Source organism: Arvicola amphibius, chromosome 2 (genome assembly GCF_903992535.2).
Source record: "Arvicola amphibius chromosome 2, mArvAmp1.2, whole genome shotgun sequence".
In the NCBI taxonomy this organism is placed as follows: Eukaryota; Metazoa; Chordata; class Mammalia; order Rodentia; family Cricetidae; genus Arvicola; species Arvicola amphibius.
The window spans coordinates 28035762-28048518 of record NC_052048.2 but is presented as its reverse complement, the minus strand read 5'-3'; the positions used below and the strand labels follow the sequence as shown (position 1 = coordinate 28048518).

The following is a 12757-nucleotide window of genomic DNA, read 5'->3' as shown; positions in this document are numbered from 1 at the left end:
AGGATCACCCTTTGAAAAGAAGCTATTTCAGAACTGAGTTTAATGATTTTTATCTATAATTCCAGCACTTGGGAGGCTGAAGCAAGAGGATTGCTAGGAGTTCAACATTAGCCTGGACTCCACAGTGAGTGTCAGAACAGTCTATTCTAGGCTACAGAATGAGGTGCTGTCTACACAACAAGAACAACAACAAAACAACCCAAACAACAAGAAGCTATTTTACCACGTCTGGAAGCAAGGAGGCCAGTGACTCTAATCAGCTTTCCTGCTCAGTCTCTTTCTATTCAGCCGATGACATAAAGTTATTGACCTTGCTTTTGTTCCAAGTATGGAAGTATTTCTATTTTCATGTTTCTAGGTGATGGTGGTCACACTTTGAATTCTTACCTTGACCTGGAGCAGAAAGGCTTGGTACTGAAATGGCACCATCACTGGTGAAGGCTGAATAGAGGTTGTCACTGGAAGGAGATGGCTTAAGAGGCTGTAACAGCTGGTTGTGTCCAGTCTCTGGGGTGTTGCCTGGGGGGTGGAGGGTCTGTTGGGGGTGTAAAACTGAAGTTCCACTCTGACCAGACAGGTTACCTGGTGAAAAATATAGAGGTTTGAAGAAACATGGAGAAGGAACTAAGGATGTATTTCAATTCACTAAGCAGCCATGAAAAACTGGGTTTGATTCAGCACCACACAATCCAGGTGTGGTGGTGTACGTCTATAATCCCAGCATTTGGGAAGTATATGAAGAATGATCAGGAATTTAAGGTAATCCTTGACTACACAGTGAGTTTGAAGCCAGTCTGGGATTATCTTCAATCAATCGATCAACCAACCAATTAATAAAACATCAAGAAGAATAAGAAAAAAAAATACATTATATAAACTTCCTAATATATTTACTGTTTCTGATTCCTCTTTCTCTTGAGTGGGAAATTTAAAAACAAAACAAAAACATATAAACTAATAAACAGACAAATTCTTATTGATATGAAGGTAAGAAGCAATAAGATGTTTATAGACATAAGGCTATGTATATGAATAGCTACTCAAGAATGCTAACTTTAGACAATGCAGAGCTCACTAGCTTGGCCAGAATGAAGTGTAAACTAGAACATGCAATAGATATGAAGATTCCATTTCTACTTCCATAGTTACATAGATATTAACACTGACTACATTAAAAAAAAAAAAAAAGCCTATTTCTAGGGTCAAAAGAGGTTCGAAACACACCAGGTATAGAAGAGCCAAAGTAGGAATATTGGAAAGTCAAACTCCTAAAACAAAAGACACAGGGGGAAAGTCAAAATCCTTTGAAATTTAATTAAAAGTTAACAAATGTTCAACAGGTTATGAGGGAAAGAAACAGAGAATGGCTGACTAGACTTGGCCCAGGGCTTCTTACCTGAAAGCTGTGGACTTTTATTGCCCAGTGAGCTGCTGCGACTAGATTTACTGCCTTTGCTTTTGGTAGGTCTCCTTCTTCTCCCTGACAGAGGAGCAGCTGGGGGAATAATGACAGCTGGAGGAACCTTGCCCAGTTTGGTATACAAAGATTCAATTTCATGTTTCTGGCGACTCTGCAGGTCCTGAATTTCTTTAAGATGTCTATAAAAGATAACCAAATATGGATAAAAATATAGCCACCTTTGTTCAAGTGAGAGTTAAATAATATTCCTAAATCTTCATTCAAGCGTTTATGTAGCTATGAACCCTTAAATGAGCTGTGAGATTCTAGTTTGACAATTCATTTTGCTGATCTCCATACACAAGGCACATTTCAGTAAACTCCTAGCCTAGATAACAGCATGTTAAAGAAAAAACAAAACTGAAGCCATACAAAGCGTAGGTAAATTTGTTACTGTGATCCAGGTAATTAATAAAACTATAAACATAATTATACGTTTAGTGCTATTATTAGATTCATGTTATAGACTAACAAACAACCAAGAGTCCTTAGTTATTAACAGAACTGAAGAAATGGTTCAGTCATTAAGAGCACTTTGTCTTCTTGTAGAGGACCTCGATTCAGTTGCCAGCACCCACATCCCAGCTAACAACATCTATGTAACTCAAATTTCAGAAAATGATACTGTCTTCTGTCCTCCATGGGCACCAGGCATGCACATGGTACACATACATACATGTAGGCAAAACACTTGTACACATAAATAAACATCTTTCTTTAAAGGTGTCACTAACAAAAATAATGTAACAATATAATGGTGCTAAGGAACCTCAAAACTAGAAATGCCATGGGTACTGATGAATACAGGATAACTCAATGAATGACGAATCAGGTAATTTTAGCTTTTATGTATTACTTTCTGTTTAAAAGGAATGTGAGATCAGCGTCTGTATTGAAATGCTTAAATACCAGACTTGAGATACAATATCTGCCACTGTTTTACAGGAAAAAAATTACTTACTTTTCTCTGAGTCGTCGCAGTTCTAACCTTAAGTCTTCATCTTCAATGTCTGACTCATTGTCACTACTCATGTAAGAGGAGTTGAATGAATTACTAAGGCTCTGACTTAGATTCTGGATAGGAAGGCTCTTTGAACACAGGTGAGGCGGAGACTGTGGACTACCTGAGCCATCCTCTGCACCCCTACTAAGAAAGGCAGCCTCCAAGTCAGAAGAGGGCCCATTCAGATGGGAAGGCTCTGCCAGCTCAGGCTTCTCCTTCTTTGGTATCACAACAGGACTAACAGTTTGTTCTGAATCTCTGAAAGGAGGAGAGGTCACTGGTCCCTCTTTTTTGAGTTCTGTGACCTTGTCCTCAGTTCTTGAAACAGAGAAACGACCTACTTTGTTTGCTGTAGTTGTCACCTGAAAACGCCCAACCTTGGTAGGCTGCCCGGTTTCTGACTTTGCTTCTGGGGCAGGTGTTTTGTGGATGCCATCTGGCACATCTAAGGAGATGCCAGGGATGGTTATTCCATTAGGCTCTGGCTTTACCAGAGTACTCTCTGGACTACTACTTGAAAGAACTGATGACTCTGATGTGCTAGATTCAAAATGAACCGACTTTGTATCTTCTGACCTATTTTTACGCTCTTTCTGAGCATCATCCGTTGTAACTGAAACCTGATGGAAAAGAGAATGAAGTATGATTAAAAAAGATGTCCCTGGCTGGGGTAGTGGCAAATAACATTAATCCTAGCACACCAGAGGTAGAGGCAGGCAGATCTCAGTAAGTTCAAGGTTAGTGTAGTATATATAACAAATTCCAGGCTTTCCAAGGCTATATAATAAAACCTTTTCTGAGAGAGAGAGAGAGAGAGAGAGAGAGAGAGAGAGAGAGAGGGGAAGAAGAAGGAGAGGAGGAGGAGGAGGAGAAGAAGAAGAAGAAGAAGAAGAACAACAACAACAACAACAACAACAACAACAACAACAAGTTGTTCCTTTTTTGTAGCATGGACAGTTAAAAGAAGGATTGCTTCTGATGTAACTCAGTTGGTAGAATGCTTGCCTAATATGAAAGAGGCCCTTTGGTGAAATCCCCAGCACCAAGTAGACCAGGATTGGTGATGCATGCCTGTTATCCCAGCACACTTGTGGGAGGGGTGGGGCAGGGGATGAGGGTGAAAGGAGGATCAACTTATTTGCCAGTGAACCTGTGGAATTTCTTTTCATAGTCTTGTCAATCATTGTAAAGTAAACTGAACACCTACTACAGAGACAGCACATCAGTACTGAGATGCAGTCTCAGCGCCTGCTGAATCAATGGTTCATTTTTACCTCTCAAGTGAAACAACTCAAATTCATGTCTCAGTCAAATTATAAATAACAGGTTACAGGATCATGAATGTTTCTTATGAATAAATTATATCCAACAATATTAAACTTCAGATTTGTAACAGGGCTTGTTCATCATATAAACTCAGTCCATTCCAAACTCTTAGAAGTTTGTGAATTAAGACTTATCACCTATAATTCCCAACTCCAAGGACTATCCCCAAAATAATTTTGAAGTGGTTGTGAAAAGTTTCATATGTACCATGAGCCAGAAAACTCACTGGTTGGACCAAGTGGGGAAATAAAATGTAGTATCATTTGATGTTGAATTCACTTGAGGACTGAATCCTAAGAAAAATATTTTAAGTATGGAAACTATTTTAGGCATAAATTTATAATATTACTTTTCTTAGTGTGTTGGAAAATTACTCTCATTTATTTTTACTTTGAGAAAGGACCTCACTAAATTACAAGTATAGATTTGAATTCACTCTGTAATCCCAGGAAGACCTCCTGCCTCTGGTTCCCAACCAAGTATCTGGGAACAAAGCCCATGCCACCAGGTTTGGCTAATAATTTTATTATATACCTTGGCCCCAAAAGAGAGGATCAAAGCAAGGAAAATGATCATCTTACCTGAAATCGCCCCATCTTAACAACACCAGCTCCTAAACTAGTTGCAAGGACATGGCCTTCAGTGGCTTGAGAAACAGAAAGACAGAAGCAAAATTAATATTTCTTTCCAGTTTCTTTGCAATGTCACCAGAAATAATATTAAAGATTCTTTTCCCACCCTTCAAGACTGTCTGCTACCTCAGGTTGACCATAAACTTGATCTTTTTGGGACAGTCTCCCAAGTGTTGGAATTACAGGTGTGTAAAACAGCTAAAGATTTGTTTTTAAGTTTTAGTTATTACTATGGTTTGTTTATGATGTCTGCATGTGAGTATGGCCGTGTACATGTGAGAGGAAACTTTTATGACTCAGCTCTCTATTTATAGTGCAGATCCTGGAGACAGGAAGCAGGTTGTCAGGCTTTTAAGGCAAGCACTTTTAACCATTGATTCACCTCACCAGGCAAGATCAGTTCGTTCGTTCATTCATTCATTCATTCATTCATTCATTCATATACTCATTCACTCATTAATTCATGTTTTTCAAGATAGGGTTTTTCTGTGTAGTCCTGGCTGTCCTGAAACTCACAGAGATCTGCTTGCTTCTGCCTATTGAGTGCTGGGATTGAAGGCATGCACCACCACTGCCAGGGCAATTTGTATTTTTAAACACATACACATAAACAATTACATTTATCTATTGTGTGTGTGTATATGTGTGCACACGTCACACAAGTATGAATGTGTGTGGAGGTTAGGATGACAACCTGTGGCAGTTGGATCTCTTTTCTCACCTCATGAGTCTTGAAGCTCAAACTCAGGTGGCAGCAGGATTTTCTGTCTGCTGAGCAAACATACTTGTAGGTGGAGGCTGCTTGTTCGTTTCCCAGCCACCCAGACCCAAAATAATCACAGAAACTTTATTATTACAATACTGCTTGGTGTATTAGCTCATGGTTATTATTGACTAGCTCTTATATCTTAAAATTAATCCATTTCTATTAATCTGTGTATTGTCACATAGTTGTGGCCTACTATTAAGGCTCTGTCCGGCATCAGGCATCTGTCTCCTATAGCAGCTACATGGCTTCTCCCTGACTCTATTCTGTTAAGCCATTAGCCAAAAGCAGCTTATTAACCAATGGCAATAAAACATATTTACAGCATACAGAGGGGAATCCTACATCATATACTGGCCTTTCTTGATATTACAGATCTGTGGACTACAACTTTAACAGGTACTACTAAATTGACTATCAGAAGCTTTCTCCAATGATACTGAGAAATGCTACTGCTTATAGTTTTGTTTTGCATTTTTATTAAGTATTTTCATATCGCATGTATTTAATCGCAGCATTCAGGAAGCAGAGGCAGACAGATCTCTTAGTTCAAGGCCAGCCTGTGAATTCCAGGACAGCCAGGGTTACACAGAGAAACCCTGTCTCAAAAAACAAAACAAAACAAAATTATTTCTTTGTATCATTTGTCAATCTGTGTTGAATTTTAGGAACTCTTTATATTACATAGTGAGACCTTGTCTCATAAAACAAAACAAAAAGTATTTTCCCATTCTTTTACTCAAATGTTATTCTAAAAGACTACTACTGCCTACTCTGGGCTGTGTTTCAGATTTAGTAACTCGTTCCTAAATTAGAAAATTTTGATTCTGCTTACTACCCATTTTTACAAATACATTTTATTGGAACACAGCCAAACTCCTCCACTTATATATTATGAATTACTATTAGTTTGGAGTATGATTTCAGAGACTGGTGACCTGAAAAGCCTTTTAAAAAAAGTTTCAATTGGGCATGGTAGCAAATGCCAGCAATTATAGTACTCAGAAGGTAGAAGCAGGAGGATCAGAAGTTCAAGGTAATTCTTAGCTATGTAGTAAGTTTCAGGCCACCCTAGGCTACATAAGGCCCTTCCTATTAAAAACAAACAAACAAACAAACAAGAAAACAAACCAAACGGTTCTGGACTCTGTTCTAGACAGTTGAGAGGAAAAGGATAAATCTGTGTTCTCAAGTATTTCAGGAAGTTTTACTATTTTTTTGAGTGTGTCTCAACTATACAGAAAAATAGGTTTATGATATTTTTATACATATATACACTTTTATAATTTTATACTGATATTTTTTGTAGTGATATTTTATAAAGTTTCATTTGTATTTTATTTAGAATTTTAACTTGACTTGGCTTTATCCAGATGACTACACAGTTGCCCCAAAGCATTTATATATCAAAATATCCTCTCTTGCCAGGTGTGGAGGCACACACCTTTAATCCCAGAGCTTGGGAGGCAGAGAAAGGCAGATCTCTGTGAGTTTGAGAACAGCCAGAGTTATGTAGAATGACACCATCACAAACAAACAAACAAACAAACAAACAAACAAAAATCTTCTCACTGGTTTAAAAGTCATCTTTTCAGATCTTACATCCCTCCTTCCCATTTTGTTTCTCTGACACAAGGTCTGACACTGTAGCCCACACTGGCTTACAACCCATGGCAATCTTGCTGTATTAGTTTTCTGAGTTCTGGGATGGCACCTAGATTCTGCATTCCCTTTAATTTGGTGCTCTCCCCAACAAGTGATGTAGATTGAACAGGGATTTGTGCTTGTAAGGCTTCATTCCCAGCCCTGAAGTAAACATCAGTTTTTAATCGCATATATTCAAGGCATCTAATTTATATTGGAAATCTATTTTACTTTGTCCATTTCTAGACTTTCTAGTCTTGTTTTAATGATTTCTACTATTTTTTAATGAGAATCAATTCATAAAGTAGTGCATAGAAAATAAAAATTATAATGTCCAAACTGATAAATTATTCTCTCTCTCTTCCCTTCCTTCCTTTCATGCTTTCAAACAGGATTTCTGTCTTTGCCTCCTGAGTGCTGGGGGTAAAGTTTTATGCCACCACCACCTAATAGTATCTTATATTTTTATCTGTGAACAAATTATATGTTCTGGCTTTTCCAACTAAACTGTATTTCTACACAGTTAGTGTTACAAATGTTGTAGATTACCTGTAAATTGACTACCCTCCCTCTTTCTTCCCTCTTGAGACAGTGTCTAGCTTTGTAGCCAGGCTTACTTCTGGCCTTCTGCTCAAAATTATTCTGCCTCTGCATACTGGGTGCTGGGATTACAGAGGCACACTACTACACTTGGGCTTGCAAACTGCTTTTTATAAATATACTTACATTTTAAAATTAATCTCTTATAGCAAGGTTCTTGCCTAGCTAATAACAAATGATTTTATGCTATGAAACCATACAATGCTTATTATATGTACCTCTTCACCCACAATAATCATTCAAAACTCATTAATCAACTAAAATTTCCTGCTTTAGATACTAGATAATATTTCCTCTCATTCAGGAAACCACACAAATGTTATATATAATAACCTAAAGTGCACAACATTCTCAAAAATGTATCTTTTAAAAAGTAAACTAGTCAGCAGTGGTGGTGCACACCTTTAATGCCAGCACTCAGGAGGCAGAAACAGGTGGATGGATCTCTGTGAGTTCAAGGCCAGCCTGGTCTCACAGAGTGAGAGTTCCAGGACAGGCTCCAAAGCTACAGAGAAACCCCTCCCAAACTCACTCTCTCTCTCTCTCTCTCTCTCTCTCTCTCTCTCTCTCTCTCTCTCTCTCTCTCTCTCTCTCTCTCATCAATTACAGGTAGAATTTGGCTTAATAAAATGAAAGTATGAAGGGGTGTCTCACCATCCTTTTGAGGCTGTGTTCCTGCTTCTGTAACTGCTGTTGAAGCCATCGTGGACACAGGCTGCAAAACACATACACACAGATACCACAGAATCTTCAGTTTTAATCATTCTTACAACTTTTGCCTTGTCCCTTTTTCTCTGGTCTATGTAAAATGGCAGAAAGATAGTATATGAAGAGATACTTTTGTTTAGTGTAGTGTTTTTTTCTTTTACAACCTAAAGATCTATATCAAGAGGCAGCTTTTTAGAAGAAACATTGGATCTTAACTATTTACTGCTTTCTCTTACTTACTTTACTACTTAACTCTTTACTATCTTTTTACTCACAGAATTTAAAAAAGAAAAAAAGAATGCCAGCAGAACCAAGAAAAAGGCATTGGATTCCCCAAAGGTTGAGTTATGGACCTTTTCATATGTAAGTTTATTTTTTTATATCATTTGTCAGTCTGTGTTGAATTTTAGGAACTCTTTATATTACATAGTGAGACTTTGTCTTATAAATCAAAACAAAAAGTATTTTCCTATTTTTCTTAATATCATTCTAAAAGACTACTACTTCCTACTCTGGATTGAGCTGCTAGGAACTGAACTGTGGTCTTCTCCAAGAGCAGCAAGTGTACTACTTAACTGCTGAGCCATCTCTCCAGTCCCTGTAACAAGATATTTAAATAATGTAGTTTAGCTATTTACTGAAATATATATGGTTTTTTTGGAACAGGATTTCTCTGTGTAGTGTTGGCTGTCCTGGAATTTGCTTTGTATACCAGGCTAGCCTTCAATTCTGATCCCCCTGCCTGCCTCCCATGTGCTCTGATTGAAGGCCTGTACTACTACGGCCTGGCTGGAAAGTAGTTTAAACAAAAATATTGTCACAGGCATTTAACCTCTTCCAAAGCTTAAATACAAAATTAGTAAAATCGATCTGCAATATAATTTACACAGAGGTAGAGAAATAAAACAAAATAAGCATCTCTGATATCTTTTCCATAGTTACATCGGGGGTCAGAGTTAAATCTTTCAATAGTCTGTGCCATTTCTGTTGACAATGACTGAATAGGAGGAATTAAGGTATTAATCATCTATATTATAGTTTGTACTCTAGAAAACGAGATTTTTTTCAAGGCTTTAAAAACTTACACCAACAGCAGATGTCACGGTAATAGTCTCTGGACTAAGTGTTCTTCTCAATTGGGCATCAAGATCTTCTAATGGTTGCTGGGACTAAACAAAAAAGTTATAGTATGGTAAGCTGTTTAGTAGCTTCAGCCACTATATATAACTAATTTACATATAACACATTATTTTATGCTTTAGATCACAACACAGTGTTTGCCGTAGTGTAATATGACAATTTATCAGGTTGTCAGTCTATCCGTCCTTAGGGATTTATACTTTTGTAGATTCAAAAATGATCTTATCTTCTATGCTTAATGTTAGGAAATTTACTGTCTTCTATCTAAAAACACATTCTGAAAAGTATATCACCAACTGTTAGATTATTTACCATTCTCATTTTCTTTCTTTTTTAAAAAACATGTTTTTTGATGTGTATATAGTTCAGGCAAGCCGGCAAGGTACAGTAATATTCCTGGTTTCGTCTTGTGGGGACTTTTACTGCATTGTCTTGGCTCCTAATTTCATACATCTTCCTGGGAACTGCTTTTGAATAAGATAGCATTGACACATTCAGTCATTATCAAGGGTATTCTATCCTTCAGATTTTAAGATGTGTACTTCCTTTTTTCACCCATGACAGTAAGGAGGTACTATGCCTCACTGGTGTACAACTCAAGTGCCTTCTACCTTTGGTATAACCTTGTTGTATTTCTTTCCTATATGCAGACTTTTATGCATTAATTCCACATATTTCTCATTACACTATACCTTCCCTTAGAAATTTGGATGCTGAATTATGTGTCTTACTATGCTTCCCAGGTTGGTCTCAAATTCCTGGGTTCAAGTGATACTCCCATACCATAGTGCCAGGCTTCTGAATACATGTTTCTAATGAGAAACAGGTTAAAAATTCATTCCCAATTTATAGGCTTTTCTATTACACATCCTTTTCTCTTGAAATTTTATGGCTGGTCTGGTAGAGTGTGTTCTCTGTTGGAGTTCATACTCTTGTAGCAAGTTCCTTACCCTAACATATCTATAGAAAATAAGGAACAAAGAAGTAGAAATAAATTCATACTGGATTTCTAATGTAAGTAATGTGTCATAATTTTCTGACATAATTAAAAATGAATTACAAATATCATTTCAAATTTACTTGCTGTCTCATGGCAGAAGCTTTTTCATGTTTACAATGGATTCAGAACAAGTGCTTTCTTGAAGAAAATGTCATTTAAAGCATTGGTAACAGAGCAGTAGGGAAAGTAAAAACTAAAATTTTTAAGTAGGTATACCACATGATACTTCAATTATTTTACTAATGAAAGAAATTCTAAACACATAAGGAATTACTAATGTGGTTTCCACCCTTCCCTCTGGACACAAACTTGCTTTGTAGGCCAGGTGTCCTCATACCCACAAATCTTTTGCTTGACCCACCCAAGTGGTGGAATTATAGACCTCTTCTACCAAGACTGCTTATGCATGGCTCCTTTCTTTAAAGAGAATGAACAGTGAATTTTAAGCAAGTAAAAAACTCTCAGGGTGGGGTAGAGGGGCTTCAGAGATTTTAAGAATGCTGACTTACGAATCTCTTCTAATTCAGAACTTCTAGATAAAATTTGACTACATACAACTTTTTATTTCTACAATGGCTTAGAAGCTTTACCTTATTTTTCTTTCCCCACTCAAAATTTCATTTTATTTGTGTGTGTGTGGTGGTGGTGGGCTTATATACATGTGTGTGTGTGTGTGTGTGTGTGTGTAGAAGCTTGAGGCTGACATCAAGTATCTTCTCTGATTGCTTTCTAACCCAGATCTATCTTGAGGCAGATCTCTCATTTGAACCCAGAGCTTGCCATCTGACTAGTATAGTCAGATACAGTTTATTATTTATTCATTTATTTGTTTGAGGCAGGGTCTTGCTAAACAAGACCCTGGATGCCTGGAACTCACAGATTCACCTGAATGCTAAGATTAAAAGCATGTGCCACCATGCTGGTCTGTCAGATAGTTTAAAAGGATGGTATTAAAACACAGCCAAAAAACAAGGTGGAAGCCAAGATTAAGTAGTGGAGAATTTATACAAATTCTGTGAAGGAAAGCAGAGGCATAGAAAATAATCTGCCAAGTTAGGGGCACCTGAGTTAGAGAAGGCCCAGGAAAAGGTGTCAGCTGCTCACAGGATAGAGTACCAGCTGGAAGTTCAGGACCCACTGGTGGCACCTATAATAATGAGGGAAAATTCAAATCCATGAGACACCATTGGTAAAGTTATATACTAAAAAGAAAATTACTAATTTGAATGCAGAAGAATGAAATGAAAATGTGTTTAGTTATGGCATACTTCTATCATTTAAGTTATATTCTCTAATCTGTCCTAGAGGACATCATAACCAAAGACATTATAATGAGTTATGATGAAATAACCATCAAACAAATAGTTAAAAAAAAGAATAAATTATTTTTTTTTTTTTTAAAGAGACAAGGTTTCTTTGTGTAACAAAAGACCTGGCCATCCGGGAACTCACTCTGTAGACACCAGTTTGGCCTCAAACTCACTGAGATCCACCTCCTATGCCTCCCAAGTGCTGGGATTAAAGGTATGCACCACCACCACTCGGCAAAGAATAAATTCTTTATAAGATGTACAGTCAGGAGCTGGAGAGATGGCTCAACAGTTAAGAGCACTGGCCAATCTTGCAGAAGACCTAAGTTTGGTTTCTAGAATCTATATGGAAGCTCACAACTCCAGTTCTAGAGGATTTGATCTTGGTGGGCACCAGGCACCAAGTGGCACACAGATACACAAAGGCAAAACATTCATACATATAAAAATAAGCCTTAAAAAAAAACAGTACATCAACAAATTTGTAAGCCACCATATTTAAGAAAAAATAAATAAAACAAGACTTTTCAAAGAAAACAAGCAGGTTTAGAAATAAACAAGGGTTAAGACTGATAATAAAAGGTATAAAAATGTATTACTGTCAAGTAATTTGTTTTGTCTACATAAAGATTATATAGATGGTCCCTGACTTAAAATGGTAAGATCAAAAACTTTTTAATTTATAATAGAGAAAAATCAATAAATATTCAGTAAAAACTGTACATTGAATTTTTTTTTGGTTTTGAGATAAGGTCTTGTGATATAGGTCAGGATAGCTTGAACCTGTGTTAGGGTTATAGGCATGTACTAATACATTTTAGTCAACTGTTGGAAGGATTACAGGTATACCACCACATCTAGTCAATTTTTGGAAGGTGTTGACTACGTTAGTCTCAAATGAGTCTCCCACTTCAGACTCTTGAGTAAATGAGACTACAGGCACATGCCACCAGAAAAATTTCTAATTCTGCTCTATTTTCAGGATAGCAAAATATGGTATCTCTTGGACAGCAACAAACAACAGCTGTCTATCATCCAAGTTATTACAAGAGTAAAGAAGTGATATTCTTGTTTTGTATTTTTATGCTATAACGCTAGTTATAATAGCATTACTCTTCTGTCAAAAGAATTCTACCATCAATAAGCAATGCAGAAAAAGGGTAGAAATA

The 12757-nt window shown here is 37.0% G+C and overlaps 1 protein-coding gene across 6 annotated transcripts in view; it reads right to left on the bottom strand.

The window, feature by feature from the left end:
• Wnk1 (WNK lysine deficient protein kinase 1) overlaps positions 1–12757 on the bottom strand; it is a 119304-nt gene that overhangs the window by 10407 nt on the left and 96140 nt on the right. For 5 of the 6 annotated variants that reach the window (XM_038319647.1, XM_038319646.1, XM_038319641.1 and 2 more), the window contains 7 exons: positions 11342–11425; positions 9224–9307; positions 8085–8145; positions 4370–4434; positions 2421–3082; positions 1397–1599; positions 388–582 (listed from right to left, as the gene is read on the bottom strand). In XM_038319647.1, the coding sequence (XP_038175575.1) occupies positions 388–582; positions 1397–1599; positions 2421–3082; positions 4370–4434; positions 8085–8145; positions 9224–9307; positions 11342–11425 (1354 nt within the window). The remainder of the gene's footprint in view (positions 1–387; positions 583–1396; positions 1600–2420; positions 3083–4369; positions 4435–8084; positions 8146–9223; positions 9308–11341; positions 11426–12757) is intronic. The other variant, XM_038319642.1, reaches the window with a different exon arrangement.